Source organism: Balaenoptera acutorostrata, chromosome 16 (genome assembly GCF_949987535.1).
Source record: "Balaenoptera acutorostrata chromosome 16, mBalAcu1.1, whole genome shotgun sequence".
Lineage (NCBI taxonomy): Eukaryota > Metazoa > Chordata > Mammalia > Artiodactyla > Balaenopteridae > Balaenoptera > Balaenoptera acutorostrata.
This window is the reverse complement of record NC_080079.1, coordinates 63,396,413-63,421,871: the sequence shown is the minus strand read 5'-3', so window position 1 is coordinate 63,421,871 and position 25,459 is coordinate 63,396,413. Positions and strand designations below refer to the sequence as shown.

Sequence of the window (25,459 nt, the reverse complement as noted above, 5' to 3'; positions counted from 1 at the left end):
GGCGGGGTTGGGGGGGCGGTTGGGATCTGGAATCTGTGTTTTCTCAAAGCCCCAGACTGGGGGAGTCCTTCCAGCTCAGAGACAGATTAGGCAACCACTCCCCTAGGCCCTTTCCTCTGTGCTCTCTAGGGCTACAGATCCGATGGGCGCTCTCTGCTGCCACCTCATGTACACTAGGGGTCTAGACTAGGACAACCCCAGCCAGAGACCCCAAGAGCTGGGGCAGAATATTCACCTCTGAACATCTGTCTGGTCAACTCTTACCTTTGCTTTACGTGACTGAGAAATTCCTCCCAGAGGGAACTGAGGAGAGAATGCGGCTGCATGGAACAGCAGCCAGGGGTGCCATTATTAAAGAGTCCACCTGCCAGGCAAAAAGTAGGTCGGCCCAGCTGGGACTGCACTTGGCCTTGGGCAGTTCCCAGATCAGGTCCCCAGTGGCCTTCTCCGGGTCTCCAGCCTTTCCTCACATCCTCTGAGCCATGAGCAGGTAAGGACAGTGGGCCAGAGGCCTGCTGCCCAGTGCCCCCTCACTCTCCAGGAAACCTCCACAAACCTTCAGTGAGCACCTACTATGGGCCAGACCCTGTGCTTGGTAGGAGTACAGGAAGCAGCAAATTTCCTCTCTGCCTTCAGGGAGCTTCGTGTCACTCCTAGGCTCAAACCCACTACTGGTTCCCACCTTACCCTGTGTAAAAGCCAGAGTCCTTACTGGACCTACCTGACCCACAGGATCTGCCCCTCTTTAACTCTGGGGAGATGGACATGTGAGCCCACCCCTCAGTATAGAGTGGACATGGCCGTTCTCCCCCAGCTTGGGGCAGCCGCAGGGATGGGGGACTTCAGCTTTTCAGTGACTCATGGTAGTGTTTGAGCCCTGAAAAAAAAAATGTTAATGACTCAGAATTTCAAAAAGAAAAGAGCAGAATCAGAATTAAAGCTTGTTATATTAAGCATCTGCCAAATATGTTGTGACAACCTTAGGAATTACGCTATTTAATGTGTGTAAAATTTTCATTGTATTTGAGGACAAATTGTGGGTTTGATTTTCTGGAATTCCCAGTTATGTGTGATGATTGTCAGGATGCCAGAAATTAAGAAGCCCATACGTTAATTGAGTTTGTCAGAGCAAAATAATTTCAAAAGGAATAGTCATAAAAATTCTTTCAGATTTTATAGCCGTGAAATGTATGTATGCATATATACATGGGTACATTGTAATACCTTTGAGGGGGGCCCCCTGGGGCCTTCTAAGGCCTCACAACGGCCCTGGGTGAGGTAGGGGTTGTGGCTGAGGTGTGAGAAAAGTGGGCTTCAGGGAGGGAACAGCTAACCCAGAAGTGACATCAAGGGGGGGTGATATTTGAACAGAAACTGGCCTACCTGCTGACTCATCTCCCACCCCCCTTCTGAGACCCACCACACACACACACACACACACACACACACACACACACACACACACACGCACACACACACACGCACACACACACACACACACACACACACCCTTTCAGTTTCCTGAACCTGCTGAACTCTCCCACCTTGGAGCCTCTGCGCAAGCTCTTCCTGCCCCACCCCAGGGTGCTCTTCTTCCTCTACTCCCCACCCCTGCTCTTCCCGTGGCTGGCTCATTCTCCTCCATCTGTCCCAGCTCAAAATGCCACCTCTCTACACTCCGTTTCTTTCAGAGATGGCCACACAATCCGTGTTTATCTGTTTGTTAGGTTGCTTATTAAGAGGCAGTATAGCTCAGTGATTAAGTGGGTGCCTCTGGTACCAAAATGTCTGGGCTCTAATCCCAGCCATACTACTTACCAGCTGTGTGACCTTGGGCAAGTTACTTAACCTCTCTGTACTCCCACCTTCTCAAGTAGAAAACGGAGATAAATTCTTTACTTGGTAGAGTTGTAGTCATACTTAATGAGCCAAAATACACAAAGTACACCGGCACAGAGTGAGTGGTCAGCAAATGACAGCTGTTGTCGCCATCAGCTGCCCCCGCTGCTGGAATCACATCTGTCTTGTTCACTGTTGAGCCCCGGTGCCTAGCACAGTGCCAGGCACATTGTAAGGGTTCAGTATTTGTGAATGAGAGCTGTTGATGGACTTGTTCGCCTTTCGTCCCTACCGTACCTGGCTCTCCACTCCACCAGGTGGGGTTGAGTCTTCCTTGTCAGAGGCAGACTGGGGTGTGTGACCAAGGACTCTCCCAAGGGCCCCTCTAGAGGGGGCCCTGGCCACTGCCCCTGGTGTCTGAAGTGCAGGGTGATTCCAGTGACTTTTTTCAGAGCTGTGTGCAGACGAGCGTGTGCCATATCCGTGTGCACCGGGAGCTGGCCAGGGAGGTGTCTGTGTGCACATGTGCACCGCGGGCGTCCACCCACACGGGCCTGAGCTTGCAGAGTGGCCGTTCTCTGTTTGCAAGTGAGATTTTGGCCCAACTCTCCCTCCCCGCTCCTTGCAGCCTCCTTCAAGGACCTGGCTGATGGGCATTGATTTAGAGCCTTTCAAAGCCCTCCAGCAAAATAAAGGAGAGGGGAGAGGGAGAGAATTATTCCCCGTCAGGCCAGGAGAAAAATGACGAGCATGAAATGGGAAATAATGAGGGGAAAGTGGTGAGATTCTATACAATCGCCCAGCAGGGAGCTTGCAGGAGGGGTCCCAGCCCACCGCCTTCTCCTGTGCCCCCATCCCATGACCAGGGAGTGGGCCAAGGGGCCAAGAGTCAGTGCCCACCCCCAACCATGGTCACTTGGAAGCAAGCAGCTGCCCAAGGTACCCCCACCCGAGCACTCAGGGGTGGTGGAAGGTATCTCAGCGCATTCAGCAACAGGCTGCTGCCCTGGAACGGGTGGTTTAACTGCTCTGTACCTCAGTTTCCCTAACCAGAAAAGTGGGGATAAAAACTATCTCCCTCCTCTAACTTGAGAGAAGCATTGTAGAAACACAAGGCTTGCTGGTCTCCTCTGTCCATCAGTGGGATGACTTTGCCTGGCTGAAATGATACCAGGAGAGCCTTGTCCCCTGCTGTCGATACAGGGGTGATTGGGTCCCCATTATAGAGGCGGGGAAACTGAGCGCCATGCCCGCAGCACAGTGAGGGCTCCTCAGGCCTGGAAGGCTGGGGCCTCCCCCATCCCCGTTGGCACAGCAAGGCTGGGAAGGGAGGAGATGGGCTGAGCAGCTGGGGTGGGAGTAGATCCATGTCCCACTCTCTGAAGCAGAAGAGGGGCCCGGAGTGGCTCGGGGTTCAGCGCCAACGTTGGCCTCTCTCCCTGGCCTCCCTGGGGCCCAGGGGCAGATGGGCACCCTCAGCAGGCCAACCCATCTGTCTATTCTGGTCTAATGGCCCCTGAGACACCGCCGGCTGAGGATTAAGCCAGAGGAGGGACAGATTCTGCTGCCAAAGCACAAAAGACCCCACATCAAGTAAGATGAAGGAGCTGACAAGGCCAGGCTGTCATCGCCACGTGTTCTGGAGTTAAGAATGACACCGTCCTGCTGCGGCCCCGGGACTGCGGTCACCTCCCCCCATTGATCTTGTCCACCTCTGGTGCTGCAGTGGCCCCTGCAGCCAGGGTTGGGGGTGAGCTGAGGGGTGGGTGCCACTGCTGTCCAGGGTGGGAACTGAGTCGGCTCCAGGGCTGGTGCTGTCTGACACTGAGTCTGGCCCATGCGTCTCTGAGCTCTGCTTTCCCCTTGTGGGAGGTGGATGGTAGAGAAGTTCCTACAGAGCAGGGGATTCGTGGGCATGGGGACCTGGGAGAGAATGGGCTGCAGGGTTTGTTGCTCTGGGTTAGGTCAGCGCTGAGGTTGATCCTTTCATGGGAAGGGACTGGAAAGTTAAACGGGCCAGAGTGTCTGGGGCCCCTGTCCTGAGACCCTCCCCCTTCTCGGGGATGGCGTTCCCCTTCAGGGAAGCTCAGGCCTCTCCCGCCTCCCGCCTCCCCTATCCCCAGCCCCATGCCTGGCCCACCCTCCAAACCAAAGGACTTATCCATGGCTCCCTTCCCATGCCCTGTCATCCTTGGTGTCACAAGAGGCCCAGTTCTTTTCAAATTGCCTCACAATCTAAAGCTCCAAAGGAAAGAAGAGAGGGTTTGATGATGAGGAACCCAGTTCCCAAAATCTGGGGTTTCAAATCCTTTCAAAAGATCAGCCAAGGATTTGGACTCCCCAGCCCTTCCCAGCCCCTACCCTGAAGAATTTCATGGTCATGGGCTACAGGGACTCCTGCTCCCCCAAAAGCTCCATGAACATGTTACCCCACATGTCTGGAAAGGAAGGAGGCTGGCGGTGTTGCTTGCTGGAGAGACCTAGAGCCACTTCCTGGCTGGGAGACTTTGGGAGACTCACTGTGCCTCATCTGTGAAATGGGCTTAATTATAGGTGTCCTCCTCGTAAGACTGTTGACACAGTAGGTGGAGAAGGCCTGGCGTCTATGAGGTTTGGGGAGCCTCCTATATGCTATCAGGTGCTAAGTGTTGCTTTTACAGATCAGAAGCCGAGGCCTGAGTGGGGAAAGGGACTTACCTAAGGTCAAAACAGTGGATGGAGAAGCCAAGGAGCCCAGGACTTCCAGTGCTGGTTCATCTTCTGAACCTCCTGCCTCCCAACCCCCAGAGATCCCCCTGCTGAAGCCAGGAGGGAGACCCACTTCCCAAGTTTGAGCGAGGATACCTCCTGCTCCCAGACAGTGGGGTGCCCGGGACCAGTGTGTGAGCTCAGACAACCCGGGCGGGCAGCCCGGGCCACAGAGACCCCCTCTCTGGCCTGGGCTCAGTGGAGGGGTCGGTTCCTCCCGGGCAGGTGGTGGCCATTGACCCAGACCTGGGGGAGAATGGCACTCTGGTGTACAGCATCCAGCCACCCAACAAGTTCTACCGCCTCAACAGCAGCACAGGCAAGATCCGCACCACCCACGTCATGCTGGACCGGGAGAACCCCGACCCCCTCGAGGCGGAGCTGATGCGCAGGATCATCGTCTCTGTCACGGACTGTACGTGCCCCTCACGCCTGGGCTGTGGCCCCTGACACTCAGTGAACCGGGGACCTCGTCCAGTGGCATGTCCTCTGGGCGTCCCGGGGCCTACCCAGGAGGGCTGTGTCTTGATGACTAGGAGTGGAGTGACACCCACTTCCCAGTTGTGACCCAGCCCTCGCAAAGGGCAGAGGGAGCTGGGGGTGCAAGGCCCAGGCTGCTTCGTGAAGGGGCCCCTGGGATGGAGGGCCACTGAATCGCCTCTCTCCACCCCCCTTTTTCTCCTGCACCCCGCTTTCCCTCTCCTCTCCCCGGTCCCCCTAGGTGGCATACCCCCTCTGAGAGCCACCAGCAGTGCCACGGTGTTTGTGAACCTCTTGGACCTCAATGACAATGACCCCACCTTTCAGAACCTGCCTTTTGTGGCCGAGGTGCTTGAAGGCACCCCTGCGGGGGTCTCTGTCTACCAGGTGAGTTTCCCTTTCCTGGCCCGGGATCCTGCTCTCTGCCGTCTCCCTCTCCAACCAGCTAGCAAGGGAACAGTGGGTGCTATGTGTGCCCAGCCTTGTGACGGACACTTGGCAGGGGCGGGGCAGGGGAGGCCAGCCCGAGACCATCAGACAGGACACAATCCACACCAGACTTGGAGAGCCAGTGCTCTGAGAGATGGAAGTGGAAGGCTTCCTGGAGGAGGAGGGGCTTGAGCTGGGTCTGGAAGGAAAAGCACCACAGGAGATGGTTAAAGGCAGAGGGAGGGAGGGGGACAAAGAATAGAATTCTAGGAAGCCAAATCAGTTTCTCAGGGCCTGATTGTGGAGGCCTGGCCCAAGACCCTCAGCACTTCATGCCTATAGGTGGTTCTAGAACACGAAGAAGGTCGGACGAGTGTAGCCCAGGCATCCCACCTCCATGGGCAGCCCCCTCCTGTGCTCTCCTGTAAACCCCAAGGCAGCGCCACACAGTGGGTGGATTCCCCCACTTTTCAGGAGACTTAAAGAGACTTGCCCAAGTCCCCATAGCCAAGAAGAGGTAGGTCCTAATCTTGAACCTGGGCCCTCTGCCTCCTGCTTCATCACCCTTCTGGTCCGGGAGGCCCTGAAGGTACAGGTTGAGGGGAGGTGATGCCCTAAAAGGGGCTATTTAGAAACACTGGAAAGCCCTCAAAGTTGAGATGGGCTTTGGAGTACGACCAACATGGGTGTGGGTCCCAACTCCACCACCTGTGTGCTGGGTGACTTGGAGCACACTATTTAACCTCTCTGGGCCTCAATTTTCTCACCTGTGAAATGGGGATCAGAAGAGTATCTGGCTGGCTGTGCTGTGGGGATTCAATCAGACACCTGTGTAAGCAACCTGGCACTTGGATTGCAGGAGATACACAGTAGCCAATGTGCTCATGATTTATGTGTCTATCATGAGGGTTTATACCCTAGAGACAGTGGGAGACTGTGGCACGGGGTTAGCCTGATCCCATTTGAAGAAGACAGCGTTATTTGCCAGGTTGCCAGAGTGGTTAACCTTGGCCATGCCCTGCAGGCCCACTGTGCTTCAGTTTCTTCATCTGTAAAAGGAGATTAAGGCTCCAGGGAGCATTCACTCTCTCCAACAGAACGTTCTCCCCAAACCCCCAGCAGGGGGAGCTGCGATCCAGGGAACAGCAGCCAGTCCCTGAGGAGAAGTCCCCCAAATAGGAGGGAGGTTGGTGAGAGAGCAGATGAGCCCCCAGACCTGGTTCTCCAGGGCTCAGAGACAGCAGAGGAAGGAAACGCCCACCAGCACAGCTTCTGAGTTCACAGAGGAACTGGCTCAGAGTCATGAGAAGATGGTGGGAGGAGCTGGGAGCGTTTAATTGGGAAACTGTCTTCAGATGCAGAAAGAGGGCTCTGACCCAAGCTCAGTGGTTCCCGAGGTGCCCTCTACAACCTCAACCAATAATGATTTCTGCTGAATGTGCAGAAGAACTTTCCCCAGGGATTAGAGCTGTGTGCAGACAAATTGGAAGTAGTGAGCCCCCCATTGTGGAAAGCATTCAAGCTGAGTCTGGATACCCTCTTATCCAACTTGTTGGATGTAAATTAGACCAGATGACTTTGACATTGTCTTTCAATCCTGAGAGTCTTGGCTTGCCCCAAAGCTCTTATTTTAACTATTATTGTACATTTTTTCTCAAATGTCTTGAATCGTCTTCTGTAAGACTTTCAGCATGTCAGGGTCTTGAGTCAGGAGCTCTCATCAGGGCTAGAGGTGCAGATGGGAACAGTGTAGGGACTGGAAAGAGGTTTGCCTACACGTGGCATCGAATGGCCTGTTTAAAATAATAAGCAAATTCTCAAGTGACTTTTAAGAACAAGTTCTTGATATCATCTTGTTTTTGTTGTCTTACAAAGCAAAACAAAGCAGGGAAGGGAGTCCTTTTGATCAAGCGTTCTGTGTAGTTGAGCTGCATGTAGTTGAAGGGGTCTGAGCTGTAAACTGCTGCTCCTAGCCAGCAGCACGAGGGCCGGGGGTGAGGGAGACGGCCGAGTTTGGAGGGTCCCGAGCCAGCTGGGGTGAGCCTGGGAGGGCTTCCTAACGAGGAGAGCAGGGTTTTGAAGAGGGGACGGCTGTGGACCTGGACTCTTGTTCTGAAAAGCCCCTTTCCCACGCCACCCCACTCCCGGCCGCACTTGTTACATCTGGATACCTTTCAGCTCTGACATGCTGCCCCCTTACAGAGCATCTGGGAGGCTGCGCTGGGCACAGTGGCCTGGCCTGAGGCTCTGGGTTGTGGTGGGGGCAGGTGTGTCTGCCGGAGCCAGGCGTAGGTCAGTGGGAAGGAGGGAGTGCTTCTCAGGGGATGAGTGTCAGTGCTGGTGTCCCCACCCCTCACACGGCCCCTCCTCTCCCTCAGGTGGTGGCCATCGACCTGGACGAGGGCCTGAACGGGCTGGTGTCCTACCGCATGCATGTGGGCATGCCCCGCATGGACTTCCTCATCAACAGCAGCAGCGGCGTGGTGGTCACCACTGCCGAGCTGGACCGCGAGCGCATCGCCGAGTACCAGCTGCGCGTGGTGGCCAGCGACGCGGGCACACCCACCAAGAGCTCCACCAGCACGCTAACCATCCGAGGTGAGGGGGCAGGGGTGCCTCCTGCTGCACTGAACACGTGGCACAGGCCCGGGGGCAGTGGCAGGCGGCTGGGAGCCCACGCTCACCACTGCTGTTCACTGTCTGGGCGGCACAGGCTGCCTTGCCGACGGGCGCCCTCTTCAGCTGGAGCCATTCGACACAGCAGAGCCCTCTCTGTCTCCACTAAGTCAAAAATGCCAGCAGGGCCTTCTTCCCACCTGGTCACTGCCTTCAGGGCCCCAGAGCCCAGGGGCAGTGGCCTGGACCCACTGCTAAGGTCCCCCTTTTTGATCCTGGCAGCAGCAGAGAGGGCTTGCTCTGGGGGTGGCGCCCTCGGGGTCATGAGCAGGCAGGGGAGGTTCAAAACCCTTTGTCGTCTTCTTTGGAGGGACAGACTTTCTATTTGGAGATGTAAAGGGAAGCCTCCCCTCCCGTGTGTGGGGCATGCCTGGAATCGCGGTGGAAGGGCATCACCCCCGGAAGAGGACAGCTGGGATTCCCAGATTCCCTAGGATTCCTCATCTTCCTGGGGCCTTCTCGATAATTCCCACCGTCTCCACCCTCTATCAGGGCGGGGCCAGGCCAAGGAGGGTTACTATCGCTCATCTACTCTGGCTGTATCTTTAATTCTTAAGGCAAAACTGGGACGTGGACATGAGTTGTTGACAGAGGGCCAGGAGTAACCCCAGGGAAGTAAGTTCAGTGTGTACTGGGCAGGATGTGGCCTGTTCTCTAGGACAGGCCTGGTCCCATCCTGGGTCCTGCCAGCCTCTGTGGGATGGGGAGTGGGTGGTGGTTGGCTCAGCACAAACATTCACCCTCCTTAAGCACGACCCAAGATGATGAAGACTAGAGAGAGCCGAGTGTTCTCTCTCCTGCTGGTCCAAGGCTTGTGGGCTCCTGGTGCCAGTTTGAGGACCCACATCTGTGCCAGTGATTGACAGGCCAGGTGTCCAGTCCTCTCAGAGAGGACCCCAGATTTTTTTCCCAAGGCTCAGCAGAAGCCGTGTCATCAAATGAGCCTATTGTTTCTCCTGGTGTTATCACAAAGAGGAGCCAAAGTGGCGCGGGGCTCATTTCACTGAAGGTCATCCCAAGCCCCATCTGCCAAAGGAATGGGGGCCTGGCATGCAGAGCTGAAAACACAAATCTGTAAGAGACATTAGACTTTTTTGGCTGGGGTGTGTGGGGCGCGGAAGGAAGGGTAGTTCTCAAAGCCAGCTACTTTCCCTGGGACAAACTGGGGACAGGCCTCCCCAGACCCCCACCCTACCACTCTCTCACTGTGTGACTTTGGACAAGTCATTCAGTTGCTCTGAGATTCCTCGTCTATGTAGTGTGTCTAATGACGGCTGCCTTCTGAGGATGATATGAGGGGCCCGTGTGGTCCTCTAGAGGAAGCACTTAGCATCGCTTGGCACCTGGGGAGAGCTGAGAAATGGTGATCACCGTCATCATCATCATCATAACTGTTGTCATTGTCGTCGTCGTTGTTAGGCATGTATTGGAAAGAGGCTGTAGGGTCTGGACAGCATGAGCAGCAACAAGCCCCCAGGGGAACGGGAGCTGTGGGAGGGTGCGGATCTCTGGTCAGTTCTGTCCTGGCCCCAGCGGCTATGGGGGTCCTCAGCTTATGACCCGCAGGTGTCGACTCCTAGGAAATGTGCTTCCTATTGGTCTGTGGCATGAGCCACTGCCTTTGGAGCTGGTTGTTTAGAGCAGAAGCCAGGCCTAGCCCTGACCACCGACTCTGCCCACAGTGCTGGATGTGAATGATGAGACACCCACCTTCTTCCCTGCCACGTACAACGTCTCTGTGTCCGAGGACGTGCCGCGGGAATTCCGGGTGGTCTGGCTGAACTGCACCGACAACGACGTGGGCCTCAACGCTGAGCTCAGCTACTTCATCACAGGTGCGGCCCTGCCTCCACCCCCTCCCAGATGAGCAGCCAGCCGGGAGAGGGGAAGGCGCCCGAGTCAGCCATCGGGTTTTGCCGCTGCTGGGGCCTCCCTGAGGATTTGCTCTTGACCTCTCCTGAGGGCTTTGCGCCTGGGTCCCTGTGGTCTGGCTCTCTGGGGGGCCTCCTGAACCTGTAAGGGGATGGGGTGGGGGGCGGACTTCCTGAAGTTTATTCCAGAGGATGGTGGAGCCAGTGACTCCTGGGGAGGAGCCCTGCCGCCCACTCCACCCCATATCAGGGTGACAAAGCAGTGACTAGAGGAATGTGGCCTTTTCCTTCCTTGGGGACCTTTCACTCATGAGGAGAATTTGCATCTGTTTAGAGGCAGCCGGCTTAGACATCCCTGAGTGAAATGGTTTTCGCTTAAAAGTGTCAAGTGGCTACCACTTAGAGACCTGCAGAGAAATACTATGAGGCCATGTCCTGGCTTAACAGTAGAAGGGGAGCCATGATCGATTAGTGATGTCTGCCACGACAGTAGGCTTGGTAGGTGGTGGCAAACATGCCATGTATTAGTCATTCCTGGATTAGAACAGTCTACCAGCATTCTTCAGTCCAGGACACACATGAGAGGTGCTGGAATGCATGGCAGGGAGCAGGGCAGTTCTTTTACATTCCTCAGCCCTCCCTCGGCCATTTTACTGGCTCAGTCTTCCCTCTGTCCATGGCCTACCTGCAGCCACATTACATACACACTCATATACACACGTGCCCGTGCACACACCAGCCTCCCTGATGCCTCTCCCCCGGAGCAAGGAATCCCAGACTACGGCCCATCCGCAGTTGCAGCCAAGGTGACCTCCCAGGCCTCTGCCTCTCCTTTCCAGATCCTTTCCCCCCTTCCCCTCCCTAAAGGAGCCCCACACCCTCAGGCCAGCTGCTTACAGGCGGGTCCTCAAGACTGCTCTGGAAAAGGCTGTTATCAAGACCCCCCCATGGCACCAGCCATGGCTTGGCCCCCGGCACTACTTGTGTCTTAGTTCCTTCCCTGCCCCTTGGAGTCAGAGTGTGTCCCTTGTAGATGGTGCTTCAGGCACTGGGGAGCAGATACTGGAGGCTCGGGGAACGGGGACAAACCATGTGAGGACAAGGGAGCACCTGGCGGCAGCCCCCAGGATGACCTCCCAGTGCCTCGAAGTGGCCAGTTCCTGCTGACCTGAGAGCCCTCCCAGCCCTAGGTTCCTCGGATTTTAATTCTGCGCATTCCGCCCGGCGCTGTGCTGTGTCCTGAGCCAAGCTAGCCCAAGCCCAATGCAGTGGCGCCCTCTGCTGCCCAGAACGCCACACTGCCTCCCATCTGGCAGGGGAAGGGTCTCCACACTGTGCTGATGGAGTCCTTTCCTGGCTTGTATCTGCCTCAGGGAGGAGGCCCTCACCCTTCCCACCTGTCCCAGAGCTCAGGAAGACCGAGGCGTGTCTCCTGTCCACCTGCTCCGACTCTTTACTCTGTGGAGCCTCCAGGTGTCCCCACTCAGAGAGCCCAGGAACGCTCGGCTGGCTCCAAAGCCCTCGGCCACATATAAAAGCCCCAACCCAGGTTAACTGCTCAGACACCTCTACCAGACAGGCAGGTGGCAGAGTGGAGAAGGACTCGGACTCGGGAATCAGACTGCTGAGTTGGAGTCCTACACCCCGAATAGGTGACTGTACCCCATAACCTCACTAAAGAGCTGTTTTCCTTCTCTGCAAAGTAGTGATAGTGCAAATGAGAGGAAATGCTCCACGAAGTTCCTGGTACACAGTAGGTGCTCAATGAACGTTAGACCCTTATGATTTTCAGGCATTCGACAGTTCACCTAAGCCCACATAGGCCACGCCCTCATCAGAGTCCCCCAGGACCCCCTTCGCTGGCAAAGCTGAGTGGAAAGCACAGCCTTTCACCCCCGGACCACCCCTGGAGTGTCCCAGCTCAGAAGCAGAGCTGGGTGCCACTGCCCTTTCCCCGGCCGGGAGCTCTGTTTCCTGACCAGAGCTTCATTCTCTCTTGCCCACAGGTGGAAACGTGGATGGGAAGTTCAGCGTTGGGTACCGCGATGCTGTCGTGAGAACAGTGGTGAACCTGGACCGGGAGACCACAGCCTCATACACGCTCGTCCTGGAGGCCATCGGTAGGCACCAGCCCACCCACAGAGTTCACATGGGGTGGGCTTCCAGGAGCCAGGCCTTGAGCCCAAGGCTCTGCCCTGATGCCAGTGGAGAAAGGGCAACCAGACCCTCAGTATATTACTGTGCACTTGCGGGCCGTGAGGCTCGGCGCATGGTGCTACATGCTAAGGTGGTGTGGCAGGGGCTATGTGGGAGCCATGCGGGAGAGCAGCATGTAGACAAGTCACTGCAAAACCAGGAGTACAAAGCAGAAAGGGAAGAAGGGATGGCCCAAGGGTAGCAAGCACAAAGGGTGGTGGAAACATGGGGAGGGGGGTGATCAAAGCAGGCTTCTTGGAGGAAGTCGCCTCTACAAGTGCCTTGGAATTAGTTAGGACTCTTGGTGGCAAATTTTAAAATAAACTGACTTCAACAGTGTAGGCTCACAAAACCAGTCCGCGGGGAGATGGAGCTTCAACTATGACTGGCTTTGGGGCTCAGGTGATGCCACCAGGCCTCAGTCTCTCTGCATTGGCTGGCTCTGCCCCCTGCGTGTTGGCTCCGTCCTCTGGCTCACGTGGTGACAAGTCCTTGCTGCAGTCCCAGCCTTAATCTGGGTTCAAGTGCAGCAGCAGCACTCCTCCCTAGGGTGACCGTCCTTGCCTGGTCATCCAGCGCTGGCCACAAGCTCCTTCTGCCAGGGAAGATGATCCAACAGCTGCCCCTGGGGCTGAGCCCTGGGAGGGTCCTGCAAGGAACCAAAGGGGCAGAACCCCTGGACACTTTAGGCTTAGAAATCAAGCAGAGCAGACATCCCTGAATGCAGAGATCCAATCCATCCTGTAGGTGGGTTTGACTCAACTCATGTTTCATAAGAAATGACAATTCATTGTGAATGTTTAAAAATCAGGAGATTTTATTTAAAAGCTCAGACGTTTGATTTCTCTTGAGAAATCAGAAGATCTAGTGTCACTGGGTCCCCTCCTGCCTGTCCAGTGTGGACGGGAGCAGAGGACAGCTGCCCCTTGAGGCAGGCATGCCCAGATGTGCGGACCTTACCTTCCTGGCCCTGACAGCAGTCGGGTTTGTCATCTCAGGACCTGTATCTGGTTCTTAGGTCTGCTGTAACAAATTACCACAGCCTTGGTGACTTAAAGAACAAATTTATTCTCTCATGGCTCTGGAGGCCAGAAGTTCAAAATTAATTGTCGACAGGGGTGCATTCCCTCTGAAGGCTCTAGGGGAGAATCCTTCCTTGCCTCTTCCGGTTTCTGGTGGCTCTAAGTGTTCCTTGCTTGTGGCTGCAGAACTCCAGTCTCTGCCTCCAACTTCACATGGCCTTCTCCTCTCTGTGTCAAATCCCACCCGCCTTTCCCTCATAAGGACCCTTGTCATGGGGTTTATGGCCCACCCAGATAATCCAGGATACAGGATACCTCATCTCAAGATCCTTAACTTAATTATAGCTTCAAAGACCCTTCTTCCCAATAAGGTTACACGTACAGGTTCCTAGGGATCTGCCATGGGTGTATCTTTTGGGGGCCACCATTCAACCCACCTCATGCCTCAGTTACCTCCTTTGTAAAATGGGGGTGATGATAATAGCGCCCGCTTGGCAGGCTTGCTGTGAGGATTGAATGAGTTAGAATAGCGTCTGGAACGTATTAGATACGGTCAGTGTTGTTCCTAATCTAAAGAGAAAAAGAGCCCCCCCTTGCAAAGGCCAGAGCAGGTGGGGGAACAGGGCATACCTGTGGCTGGTGCCCGGGAACGTGCCCCTCAGGCAGCTGCTAACACCCATCCTCTTTCACCTCCCACAGACAATGGCCCCGTGGGCAAGCGGCGCACAGGCACGGCTACCGTGTTTGTCACCGTCCTGGATGTGAATGACAACCGGCCCATCTTTCTGCAGAGCAGCTACGAAGCCAGCGTCCCCGAGGACATCCCTGAGGGCCACAGCATCGTGCAGGCAGGTGGCGGCCGGGGCACAGGCAGGGCCACGCTCAGGTCAGAGCGCACACGCTCAGTGGCCTCGCAACTGAGTGGGATGGAAACAGGAGAGGGTCCAGCTGCTGCTCCAAAAGTAGCCAGCGCTATGGCCAAAGGGGGGCCCAGGCTCCCTCCTCCCTCCCGGGGAGAGTCGGCCCCGAGGTTACATAGCCCAAGATGGGCCCTTGCTCCCCGCAAAACAGAAGGAGGGCCTCGGCCCTCCTCTCCTCCCTCCCTCCCCCACAGTCCTCTCCCATCCCCCACTGCACCCAGAAGGGCCTTTCAGAGCAGGGGGGAGCTGGAAATGTCACATTTTCCCAGAAAGGAGTTGAGGAGAGAGAGCCAGGGCCCAGTGAGGCCCAGAACAGAGCTGCTTTCACAGGGCTTTTGGCTGAAGCTCCCCTCTTGGGAAATAAACGGGCACAAAAAGAAAGGGCTCCTTTGCCCGGGGAGCAGGAACGACAGCTTTGGGCCTCGAGGGAGGAAGGGGAGGACCTGGAAAGGAGGCTGGGTGCCCTCCCCAGCCCTCCCTGGAGGCCTCAGTTGCTGCGTGGGGAGGGAGGCCGGGCATGAATTACCCTCTTCACCAGCTGAGCGCAGGGTTTCCCATTTGGAGGCTGAGCCAAACAGAGCGAATCTGGGCCTGCCCACTGGGCCAGGCTCCCGGGCTTGGGAGGGGCAGAAGAGCGGGAAGCTGGGAGTGTGCCCCCCTCCCTGCATCAGGTCCGGGCGTGGGGCAGGAGGGGAGCCAGGGGCAGGGTGCTGACTTCCAGAGGTGCCGAGAGTCCAGGAAGCCACGGGGGGTTGCTGGAGTCTGGGGGCTGGTTCCAGAAAAGGGGTCTGTCCCTCTGAGCCTCAGCTCCTAGGGGCTTAGAGACACCCCACACGCACCAAGCTGTGGGCCCCACCTCTCCCCTAGCCTAAAACCTAAAACCTGCCTCCCCCAGCTCACACAGGTCTCCCAGGACCAACCTGGGGACACAGCTGGGGGTATGGCAGACCTTTGAGGGCCCCCTCCTCCTCCCCAGCTTTTCGTCCTTCAGGCCGGGGGTAGCCTTACTGCCCACCCCTGTGACACCACGTGCCAGGCAGAGCACGCTGGCCAGCGGGGATCGGGGGACTGGCTGCAGGCAGAATTCAGCCTGGGATGCCTCAGGGAGAGCTGGCGGGAGGCAAAGCAGGGAGACGTTTCTAATCTGGAAGGGAGGGGGACAAAGCACTGCAGGAGGGGGCCTCCGCACTTTCTAAACCCCAAGAATTGGTTTCTATTCACACAAACTACTCAGACTGAAATCCTAGAGCCTGTGAGTAATATAAGGCAGGCCTGATTCTCTCCATTTCTCAGGGAGAAATTCAGGCACTGGTGATTTCTCCAAGGCCCTGGAAGTAAGTTTCTGGCCAAGGCGGGCTCGCTCTTTGATGTCAGACTGACCCAAAAGGAAGGTACACTGGGCCTGTCCAAGAGGGCCTGCTTGGAGAGAGAGCTGCTCTGTAGAGGCATCGGAAGGAAGAAGGGGATGCCCCCCAGGACTAGACAGGGCCACCCTTCACTCAGTCAACAGAGGCCACATACTTCTGAGCCCAGAGCTGGTGAGGCAGAGTGAGGGGTTGGACACGGTCTCGCTCTCTGGGAGCTCCCAGGCTTGTAGGAAGGCGGAGACACAGGGATGACCCACACTGCCCAGAGGAAGTGATCCCTGTCCTCCCTTGGTTTCAGGTAGGAGATGGTTTCAGGTGTAGAGCAAAGAGGGCTTCACAGAGGGCGTGCCAAGTAAGCCGTAGCCAGGGGAGGACAGGTATTTCAGTTTACCTGGGGTCTTGGGTCAAGAAGAGGCTAGCAAGATCATTCACAGCCAGCTCCCAGTGGGCACCAAACACCAGACGAAGGAGCTCTGGCTTGATCTGGCAGTAGGGAGCCAGTGAAAGTTTTGGAGCCGGGGAGTGACAAAATCGGAGCTCACTCTGTGAGAAGACTTGGCTGGCTGTACTATGCATCATAGCAGGGTGGGGTGGAGCAGTCCGTGGTGGGGTACAAGGTGTCCCTGGCCAGATGACTCTCTGGGGCAGGAGCTGGGCAGTTCAGACCCCTCTGCCCACCCTCCAAATTTGTGACCCAACCAAAGTGTTTAACCCCAGCATTGTGATGAGAGGTTGAAGGTTTGGGATTCTGAGAAGCCCACCTTGGTGTGGGATTACTTTGACAGTAGCCAGTCAATGAAGCAATTGCCAAAAATACAGATAGCACACCTTATGTGGTCCAAGCCTGAGGTCCCACAGCTGTCCTGGAGAGATCTGGACCCTTCCACTGGAAGGAAGGCCGCCTCCTTCCCTGGGTGAGGCATGGAGCCTCTATGTTGTGTCCTCAGAGCCCAGATAGCAACACCTCCAGCTGCTGGCAGTGCCTCCTCCCACTCTGACACAGCACCAGTCCTGGCCTGTGCAAGGAGCTTCTTAACTCATTCTCAGTGCCTTCCTCATCCATCTTAGCGTAGGCGCATGGGGGCGGGTGGGGGGGGCATGCCAAGATGACAACCAAGACTGTGATTGGCTGGGTGTGTTGAGATCCTCCTGCTTGCCCCTCCTCCCAGCAGGTCCCCAGCATCTGATCCACCCAAGGGTGCTGGCTGCTCCTGTGGATCACAGGCAAATGCTGGCAGGCCCAGGAAGTCCGAGGAGAAGAGTCCCTGGGTTCCCCCTTGCCTTGGGCACTGAGTTGGCACAGAGGGCAGGACACTCCCTTGTCCCTAGCAGGGGCTGAGTATTTCACTTGGCTGGAGGGAACCTTTGGCCATTCAGCAACTCGCACTGGAATCTGAGCTGGGTTTTGGCACCTGGAGGGCGGGCAGGGCTTCTGTTGGGAAGCAGGGGCGCTGCTTCCTGGAGACGGTTGGTGCCTGGTGGTCAGAGAGGGGCCCTGGGGGCCCCAGGTTTGTACCGTTCAGAGCCTTGGGCCAAGGGTCCACATGGCTGCAGGCGCTCAGCTTGGTCCAGGAGTCTTCCAGCAGGCAGCAGCTAGAGTGTCTGCAGGAGGGAAGGTATTCTTGCAGGGGCCATTTCTGGGAAAGGCCACAGGCCTGGACACACAGGGAACCAGTGGGGGTGAGCGCGTGGCCCATGTCATTTGGGCCACTGTCCTCTTGCAGCCTGTGGTGCCAGTTTCCATCTGAGGCAGGAGGGCCTGCAGATGGACCCTGGAGTAGGGGGACACTCCTGTCACATCTTTGTAGATTCTGTGCAGTCACAGTCGTCGTGGTCCTCTCTGCCCGGCAGGGGGCGCCTTGGGGCAGGCCAGCCACGGCGGAAGCTGTGCAGGGAGCGGCGCAGCGAGCCCAGGCGCTTCCAGAGCCGGAGCTGGGGCTCACTGGGGCTCCCCGGGTGGTGCGGCATGCACTCACAGGCCCAGCGGCGCCTCGGGTCCAGCGCAGCGGGCTTGCAGAGGGTCATGAACAGCAGACAGGTGGCCAGCAGGAGGAAACTGCAGGCCAGGGCAATGAGCACGGGGATGGGGTCAACTGCCTCTGAGAGCCTCCCCGGAGTGACAGGAGCTGTGAGGAAGGAGAGGGGGCTGGGGCCCTCTGTGCTCATGGCTCCTGCAACAAGAATGGGACAGAAACAAATCAGCTGGACTCGGGACTGGAGAGGGAGGGGAACTTTGATGGGCTCTGGACACTGCTAAACTAGCTGCAGATAGCATTACGGTCATTTTACAAGTTAGAACAATGAGGCTGGGAGAGGTAACAGGTCTAAGGTCACACACTGGGAAAGTGATAGAGCTGGACCTGAACTCATGGAGGAGGCAGGATGGTAGTGCCTTCCGGCATTTTAAAGTCAATTTTCATGAATTACAGTAGAGTCTTAGACTGAAAACTTGGGATCTAAGACCAACTCCATCACTAACTTGCTCTGTGACCAGGAACAATTCATCAGTCATAGGAGGTTGCAGCAGGCAAGGACCCTAGCAGTTATCTAATGCCAAGACTGCAAACTGGGGACGCACCAGTGTGTTTTGCTGGGTTCTTGCAGTGTTTTTATAAATTTAAATTAATTGTGAATATTTTTTTTAAAAAAAGAAAACCAAGATATTTCACATAAATATCTGAACATCTGGCTTCTCTTGAAATTTCAGAATTTCAACACTGGCAACATGGGGCCAGTTGCTGCCTGGCACCCAGTGGCCGCGGCTGAGCCGTAGCTGACCCGTTTAGACAGGGTGCTGGCCCCCAGCTCACTGCACTCCCCGCCCTCAGGTCCCCTGCACACCTATGTCACCTGCCTGGCCCCAGGGGAATTCCAATTGGTGCTTCCTGAGGAAGACCAACCTGCTCCCTTGACAAGTGAGGAAACTGAGGCCCAAATAAGGGACTGCCAAGGTCACACTGTGAGCCAGTGGGCAAGCAAGGCCAGAATCAGGTTTCCTGACTCCTGGCCCAGTGGCCTTGCCACCCCGTTGGCTCCCAACTCTCTCCCAGGACTCCCTGAGCAGCTCTGAGAACAGGTGGGGAAGAACCCACAGAGAGCAACTGAGTTGACAAGATGGGGGCTCAAAACCCTGACATAGTCACCTGTTATCACTTAGGATCATCCCACTAGAGGGAGGACGGCAGGTGGTCCTTGTAGCTGGAAAATCAAGCTGAGCTTTTGGTTGCAAATTAAAATGCTTACAGAGCCCAGATGGTAGATAACGTGTGACCAGCGGGACAGGTGGGCAGGCCTACCTGGAGAGCAGAGGCAGAGGGGCCTCGGCCAGGCTGATGGAATGCTGGAAGGCAAGCCACTGTGGTCCCCTTCCAGGTTCCCAAGAGAAGCCAGAAATCTGGATTTTTTAGGCGAACGTTCCTGATGTTTAAATATTGGCAACTAATTCAAATCTGGTTGAGAGAGAGAGGGGAGAAAAAGAAAAGACACTGCAAAGGACAGACAAACTTGATTTTTTTAAAAATCGAAATGAATTTGCAGATATTTAAAATACTACAACAGGCCAAACAAAATATATAAGGAGGCTACATCCAGTTTCCAGGCCAGCATTTGTGATCTTTGATTTCTACAAACACAGGACAGGAAACCCAAAAGGGGGGTCTAATAAGAAATAATCATTTATTTCTCTTTGACCTTGGAGACTTTCATGAGCCTGATGGGTAACAGATTTCCCTCCTTTTCCCAACTTGCAGCTTATTCTAACTCAGTCAAGGTCTAGCACCAACACTAGGCAGGAGGAAGGGCTTTAGGTCGTGCCTAGGCTCTGCATGTGGGCTGAAGAGTCCAAATCAGCAGGCAGAGGGGAGTGGAGAGGGGCGGCCCAGCCCCACGCTCCCCAGGCACTCACCAGCAGCCACCCAGGACCTAACTCCTGGCTGCCTGTACCAGCCTCCTCCCGCCTGCAGCCTCCCCTGTGCCCAGCGACGGAGGGCATCCAGTGCACCCCACCTCCCTCCCACCCAGCTCCCACCACCACTCCTTCCAGCATTTCCAGACAGGACATGACCCCTCCCAGCTCCCAGATGGAAATTCTGTTGCCCATCTAGCTGCCCAGGGCCTCCTCCTCTCAGGCATCAGGCCTAGAGAGCGCTCTGGCCAGGCCATACGTGGGTTGGCCCTTCCTTGAATCTGAGCAGGGAGGAAGGATGGGGTGTGCCCACCACCATGTCCCATGGGGAGAAAACTGCCCGTCTGTCTATCCTACCCAGGGCAGTGCTTGGCTGGGAGTAAGAAAAGGGCAGTCGGAAGTGGGAGAAGTCTCAATCCTACTAGTCCTAATGTTATTTCAAGACATTCCCATGGATCTGGAGACCCTATCAGGCCAGCAAAGTAGGTCCAGGCTTCAGTCCTTGGGGCAGCGCTTTAAAAAAAGATAAGTGAGGCTATAATTAGCATTTGAGTATTTTCCTTCAAAGCATGAGGTTCCAAAGTGCTTGAAAACATCAAGCCGTCCCCCCTGGGACGCACAGCAAAGCCAGCTGCAGGCCCCCTTGATACCCTCTCTGAGCAGCCAGCAGGCGCCAGTGGTTCCAGGGAAAGGAGACCTCCATCAGACCAAGGCTAGGAATGATCTTGAGAGCAGCTGAAGCCTCTCCCTGCCTGCTGGAGTCCAAGGCATGCCAGCAGGCCTAGTCTAGAACCTTCTTTCTTCATTCAGAGCTCCATAGAGCAGGGCACGCTGTGAGCAGAGGGGACTGACCTCAGCACGACTTTCTGGATAGCCTCGGACTAACCACTGCTCCTACCTGGGCCTTTCCACTCTCTAGAAAAGTGGAGGGATTCCCCAGGTCTGAGCACGCCCTCACATTCTCCCTAGAGTACCCCAGGAAGGGTGCAGCCCCACTTTCCTGCAGTCCCCCAGCACTGACCTCAGAGCCAGCCCTCAGCAGTCCCCAGCCGGGCGGAGAGGTCTTCTCAGCTGTCCAAGGGAGGCCCCAGGAGCACCGGGCACCACTGTGACCCAACCTGCCCTAGGCTCTGCCTTGCCCTGTGCCCCTCAGCCAGCCAGGCAGAGTGGCCTTCGCCCCTCACTCTCCAGTTAGACCTGGCTTTGTCTGGAAGAGCCTGGGCCCTGCCTTGGGGGAGGGGACAGCCAGGAGGGTAGGGATGGCAACTGGGCTGGGAGGGGAGCGTTGCAGGGGAGTTGGGAGCTCCCGAGCCTTCCCACGGCCTCACTCCAGCCTGTTTCCTTGGAGCCCTCTGGAGGGGCGGAGGCACTGGGGGGGATGCAGGGGGAGGGTTTCCCTGCCTCTGCACCCACAGCTCTCACCTTCCCTTTCGACGTTTGAATAGTATGGTCAGGGGCAGCCAGCGGGTTGCTATTCAGTGCCCGCCAGCCTTCAGGTTACCAGGGAGAGGGGCTACAAGCCACACAGCGGGAGGGGAACAGGCAGAGAGATGGGCCCTGGCAACCCCCAGGCCCCCCTCCCCTCAGCTTCCCAGCAAAGCACCCTCCCTTTGAGGACATCTGGCTGCAGAAGTGAGGGAGAGAGGCATTTTCAAAGGTCAGAGAGATAACAGGGCAGAAAGCACAGGATTGAGAGACAGCCAGGTCTGTGCTGCTTGTAGTTTGGGTGGGCCCTTGGAGACCCTCCAGGCGGTGGCTCACACACACACACACACACACACACACACACGCACACACACGCGCGCGCACACACACCTACACCTCCCCCTCCCCCAGCCTCCTTTCTTCCTGGAAGCCAGCACTTCCCTGGCAACCAGCTGCCTACTTAGCCTAAGTCTTAAGCAGCTTTCCCATCAAGGACCCCCAAGCTCCCAGAGATATAACACGGATGGGGGGAGTTGTGGCTCTGCCCAAGACCTGAGCCTGGGGTCCACCTGCTTGTTTTGGAGCCTCAGTTTTTGGCATTTAGCTCTTCGCTACTGCCCTTAGCCCTTGACAACAAAGGAAGCATCCTCTGCATAGCCCCAAATGGATAGGATTGTCAACGTCCATTAGACGACTGAGGGGTCATCTCGTCCATCCCCCTGTCTCTCAGATAATGAAACTGAGATTTAAAGAGGTGTGGCCTGGCCAGCAAGGCCAGCAAGTTAGTGGTGGAATTTGGTGCTTTCCCTGAAAAGAGTGGGCAGGCATGGGCACCAGGCTTCTGGTGCTATGAGCTGCATCAGCCTAAGGATGTTCCCAGTGCCCAGAGCTCCCACTGGGATTCCTGCATCTTACACCTCGCCCTTCAGTGAACCTCATTTTCCTTCACCTTCTCTTCCCAAGCTGACTGCACACCTCATCTATGGCCTCCATCTTTCTTAGATGGTAGGAGGCAACACTCCCAGGGTGGTGCAGGCTGCCAGGGGAAGTCCCACCACGGATGGAAGACACCCAAGGGCACCCACTGGACAGCTTGGCCCTCTCCCCTGTCCTGAGCCCTTCCAGATCCAGACTGTTGAAGTGCCCCACTACATCCCTCCACCTATTAGCTCTTAAGACTTCTCATGGGAGAGAAGAAGAACTCCACAGCAAGGGGCAACCCAGCCATACCACCTCCAGTATAAATCAAGAGGGCCTCCCAGGAAAAGGTGGCCTATCTCATAATGTCCAACCTTCACCATCTATCTCTGCACCAGGCATCAGACCAGATGCTTTGCAGAGATTATTTCTAATCTTCCCATCAACCCCGCAAGGTTGGTTATCATTGTACCTACTGAGGCTCAGTGGGGTTATGTATCCATGGCCACATAGCCAGTAAGTGACAAAGCCAGGATTCATGCTTGGGTCTTCCTGACCCAGACCCTCTGTTCCTTTCACACCAACAGACTTCCCCTCCTCCCCACCATCAACACACTCTTCAAAACCCTTAGACACACAGCACAGGGTTGAAGTGATAGGCAGAGACAAGAGGGCAGATCCAGAAGAAGTGGGAGGGTCCCAGGCATTACAAAGCAAGTCACACGTACTGTGGCCCCATGGGAGCCTGCCCAGGCAGGCAGGCTCGGGCCTCTCTCTGCATCACTTTGCAGGGACGTTCTCTACTCCTTTCCGGTATGTGGCGGGTAGAGGAGGTGTTCAGCTCGCAGTTTGACAGGACACACCTCAGGGCCAGCTGCGACTGCCAACAGCCTCAAGGCCAGACTCCTTGTCAAAAGGGCTAAGCGCCGGGCATTCTCAGAGCGAGAGCAGCATACCCCCAAGTCCCCCTGGAGATAGTCCATAAGCCTGAGGTACAGCCAAGCAAGCTGGGTGGGCTGGAATACACTGGAATGATCCTGGTGTGAATGGATATGGAACCTCTGGGAGGAGGGATTTCTGGGTCTCCCCAGTGTGGCTGTTATAGTATACCGTGCCTGGCTGGGCGCCCGTGTGACTAGAATAGCTTCAGACCAAGGACGTGTGGGCAAGGAGCAGTCATGCAATCCACCTACCCCAGGTGAGGCTCCTGGAACCTCAAAAGGCTGAAGGAGGGAAGTGTGGAGGGCTGAGCTAGTCAAGCCTGGATCCAGAGAGCTGCAGCGCTGTCACCCACCTTCTCCTCCGTGCTCCCCGAGAACCTGGAGGAGGGTCAGGGAACAGAGCTGGCAGGTGCCTCGCCATGGACAGGGCAGCATGGGGCCATCAGCAGACAGCTTTCCTAGTGGGGGATGAGAGAGATGTGTCCCTCTCCTCTCCCACACCCCCAGCCTCGTGGGAAACCATGGGTTTAGGCAGGATGGGCTGGGAGTGGTGTGAGGGAAGGGGAGGGGCTCCACAAACACCTTCTCTGCCTGTGGGTGGAATTCAGGGAGCAACCACGTGTCTCATTCTCCCTCAGCTAAAAGCCACGGATGCGGACGAGGGCGAGTTTGGGCGTGTGTGGTACCGCATCCTTCACGGTGAGTGGGCTGCCCTAGGATGGCGGGGCGGGGGGCAGGCCCTCCTGCCCTGGGGGTAGCAGAGCTTCTCTAGGCTGCCAAGGGTTTGGGAGGTGCAGCCAGAGAGGCCCCAAGCGCTATACACACAGGGCGGGCAGGTCAGAGGGAAGAACCAGGGATGTTCTCCAGTCATTTGCACCAAGTTGGTTGTATTTTTAAGTGAGGATGCATTCGATTGCTATGCTCCCTAAGTTCCTCATGTCCCATGGTGGGATATCACCCTGACAGAGGGGGCCTTGGGGACCAAGGCAGCCCCTGGCAGTGAGCTCCCAAGAGATTGAGCCTCATTGGCCCAACATGTATCATGTGCCCATCCCTGAACCAATCACTATGGCCTTGGACACTAGGACAGCCCCCCAGTGAGCTCCCCAGAATGAGTCTCACTAGACCAACTGGAATCATGGGACCATGCCTGAACCAGTCAATATGGCCAGAGACTAAAATGTGCTGATCTGCTCACTTCTGGAATCAGGGGTGAAATCACCCCTATGCAAAGCACAGGGACTGAGAGTGGAGGTGGGTGGACCCCAAAGGAATATCAGCGTCCACAAGATGAGGAAATGGGAGCTTCCCCACTAAAACCCCAACAGAGAATTTGATTTGGGTTCCTTTCTTTGTAATGCCCCAGAGTCCTCTGAAATATTGAATCTACTGACACCGCTGGGTATGGGGGTCTCAGGGGATCTCCACGCCTTCCATAGGGGTCACAGAGTGAGCGTCTGCCCCCTCCCTCAAATCCTGCTAGGCCAGGGCAGCATCAGGCAGAGGCTTCTTTGCCACTTTGGGCTTCAGCCAAGCTCCTAAGACCTCGGGGCAGGGTCTGCATTCTGTGGGTCTGGGCTCCCCAGCTTCCCTCCCACCACCACCACAATCCCACAAGCATCCTACTCCAGGACAGAGTCCATGTATATTATCTATCCCTCCCCGCAGGTAACCATGGCAACAACTTCCGGATCCATGTCAGCAATGGGCTCCTAATGCGAGGGCCCCGGCCCCTAGACCGGGAGCGGAACTCATCCCACGTTCTTATAGTGGAGGCCTACAACCATGACCTGGGCCCCATGCGGAGCTCCGTCAGGGTGAGGCCGGGGGCGCTCGGGCCGGGCGTGTGGGTGGTGGGGATGCGCCCTGGGACAGCTCTCGGTGAAGCCCTGCGTCCTGTTCAGCGCTGACCTTGGGGCTGGGCCAAGGCCTCAGGTGGGCCAGAGTTGGCCACCAGTTGGGACCCCGTGGGGGCAGGGCCACCCCTAGTTTAGGTGCCAAATGACACCTGGAGCTCAGGTACAGTGGGGGAGCCTGGGATCTTGGACGTGTCATTTTGCTCTAAGCCTCAGTTTCTCCAGATGTAGAAAGGGGTCAGTGATACTGATGTCTATCCTAAGGGCTGAGGTGTCCTTACTATACTAACCCTCTGCATCCATACGACTCTCTAGGGTGGGCCAGGGAAATCTCACATACGTGATCTTGGAGCTGTAGATGCTGCCAACTTCATTTTACAAATGAGGAGACTGAGGCACAGAAAAGTCACTCGTGATAGAACCAGGACTTGAGCCCAGGCCTTTGAGTCCAAGTTCGGTGTTCTTTCCATTGGAAGTGTTCCCCAGATATTCCAGTCAGCACTCCCAACTCTCCCATCAGATATATTCTTTTCTGCCCACCCTCACTCACCTCGGGCCTCTCCCCCATGGAGCTAAAATCAAATCGACCTTAATCTTCCTGAATGGTCAAAAATATGCACCCAGATATTCCGCTGGCCAGGCTGGTTGATGTACTCTCCTGCCCTGTAACAAGAGGATGACTGAGATGAATGAGGTAACCTTCAAGTCACCCCCGTCCTACCCCCACTGCACACTCAGCTACTCACAGCCCCTTCCCCTTAACCGGATGGAAAATGAGTCAGACCCTAGAGGTGAAGAGTAGGAGGAAGATGGGAAAAGATGGGGTGGGGAGCAAGCAGGGACTTTTACCCAGAACTGAGTGGGGCT

The 25,459-nt window shown here is 56.2% G+C and overlaps 3 protein-coding genes across 3 annotated transcripts in view; 2 read left to right on the top strand and 1 right to left on the bottom strand.

Annotated features, from left to right (window-relative positions):
* LOC130705015 (cadherin-23-like) overlaps positions 1–15,183 on the top strand; it is a 157,724-nt gene extending 142,541 nt beyond the window's left edge. Inside the window, 7 exon segments of the mRNA XM_057530605.1 lie at positions 4,813–5,002; positions 5,309–5,454; positions 7,875–8,094; positions 9,830–10,007; positions 12,050–12,080; positions 13,924–14,113; positions 15,158–15,183. Coding sequence (XP_057386588.1) covers positions 4,813–5,002; positions 5,309–5,454; positions 7,875–8,094; positions 9,830–10,007; positions 12,050–12,080; positions 13,924–14,113; positions 15,158–15,183 — 981 coding nt within the window.
* Positions 15,184–17,342: 2,159 nt separating this feature from the next.
* Positions 17,343–17,714, bottom strand: C16H10orf105 (chromosome 16 C10orf105 homolog). Its single transcript, XM_007167819.1, has one exon. It carries the CDS (start codon positions 17,712–17,714, stop codon positions 17,343–17,345), a length of 372 nt encoding a protein of 123 aa, XP_007167881.1.
* Positions 17,715–23,380: 5,666 nt separating this feature from the next.
* Positions 23,381–25,459, top strand: part of CDH23 (cadherin related 23) — an 86,513-nt gene continuing 84,434 nt past the window's right edge. Inside the window, exons 1-2 of the mRNA XM_028162962.2 lie at positions 23,381–23,435; positions 24,405–24,553. Coding sequence (XP_028018763.2) covers positions 24,452–24,553 — 102 coding nt within the window. The 5' untranslated portion in view covers positions 23,381–23,435; positions 24,405–24,451. The remainder of the gene's footprint in view (positions 23,436–24,404; positions 24,554–25,459) is intronic.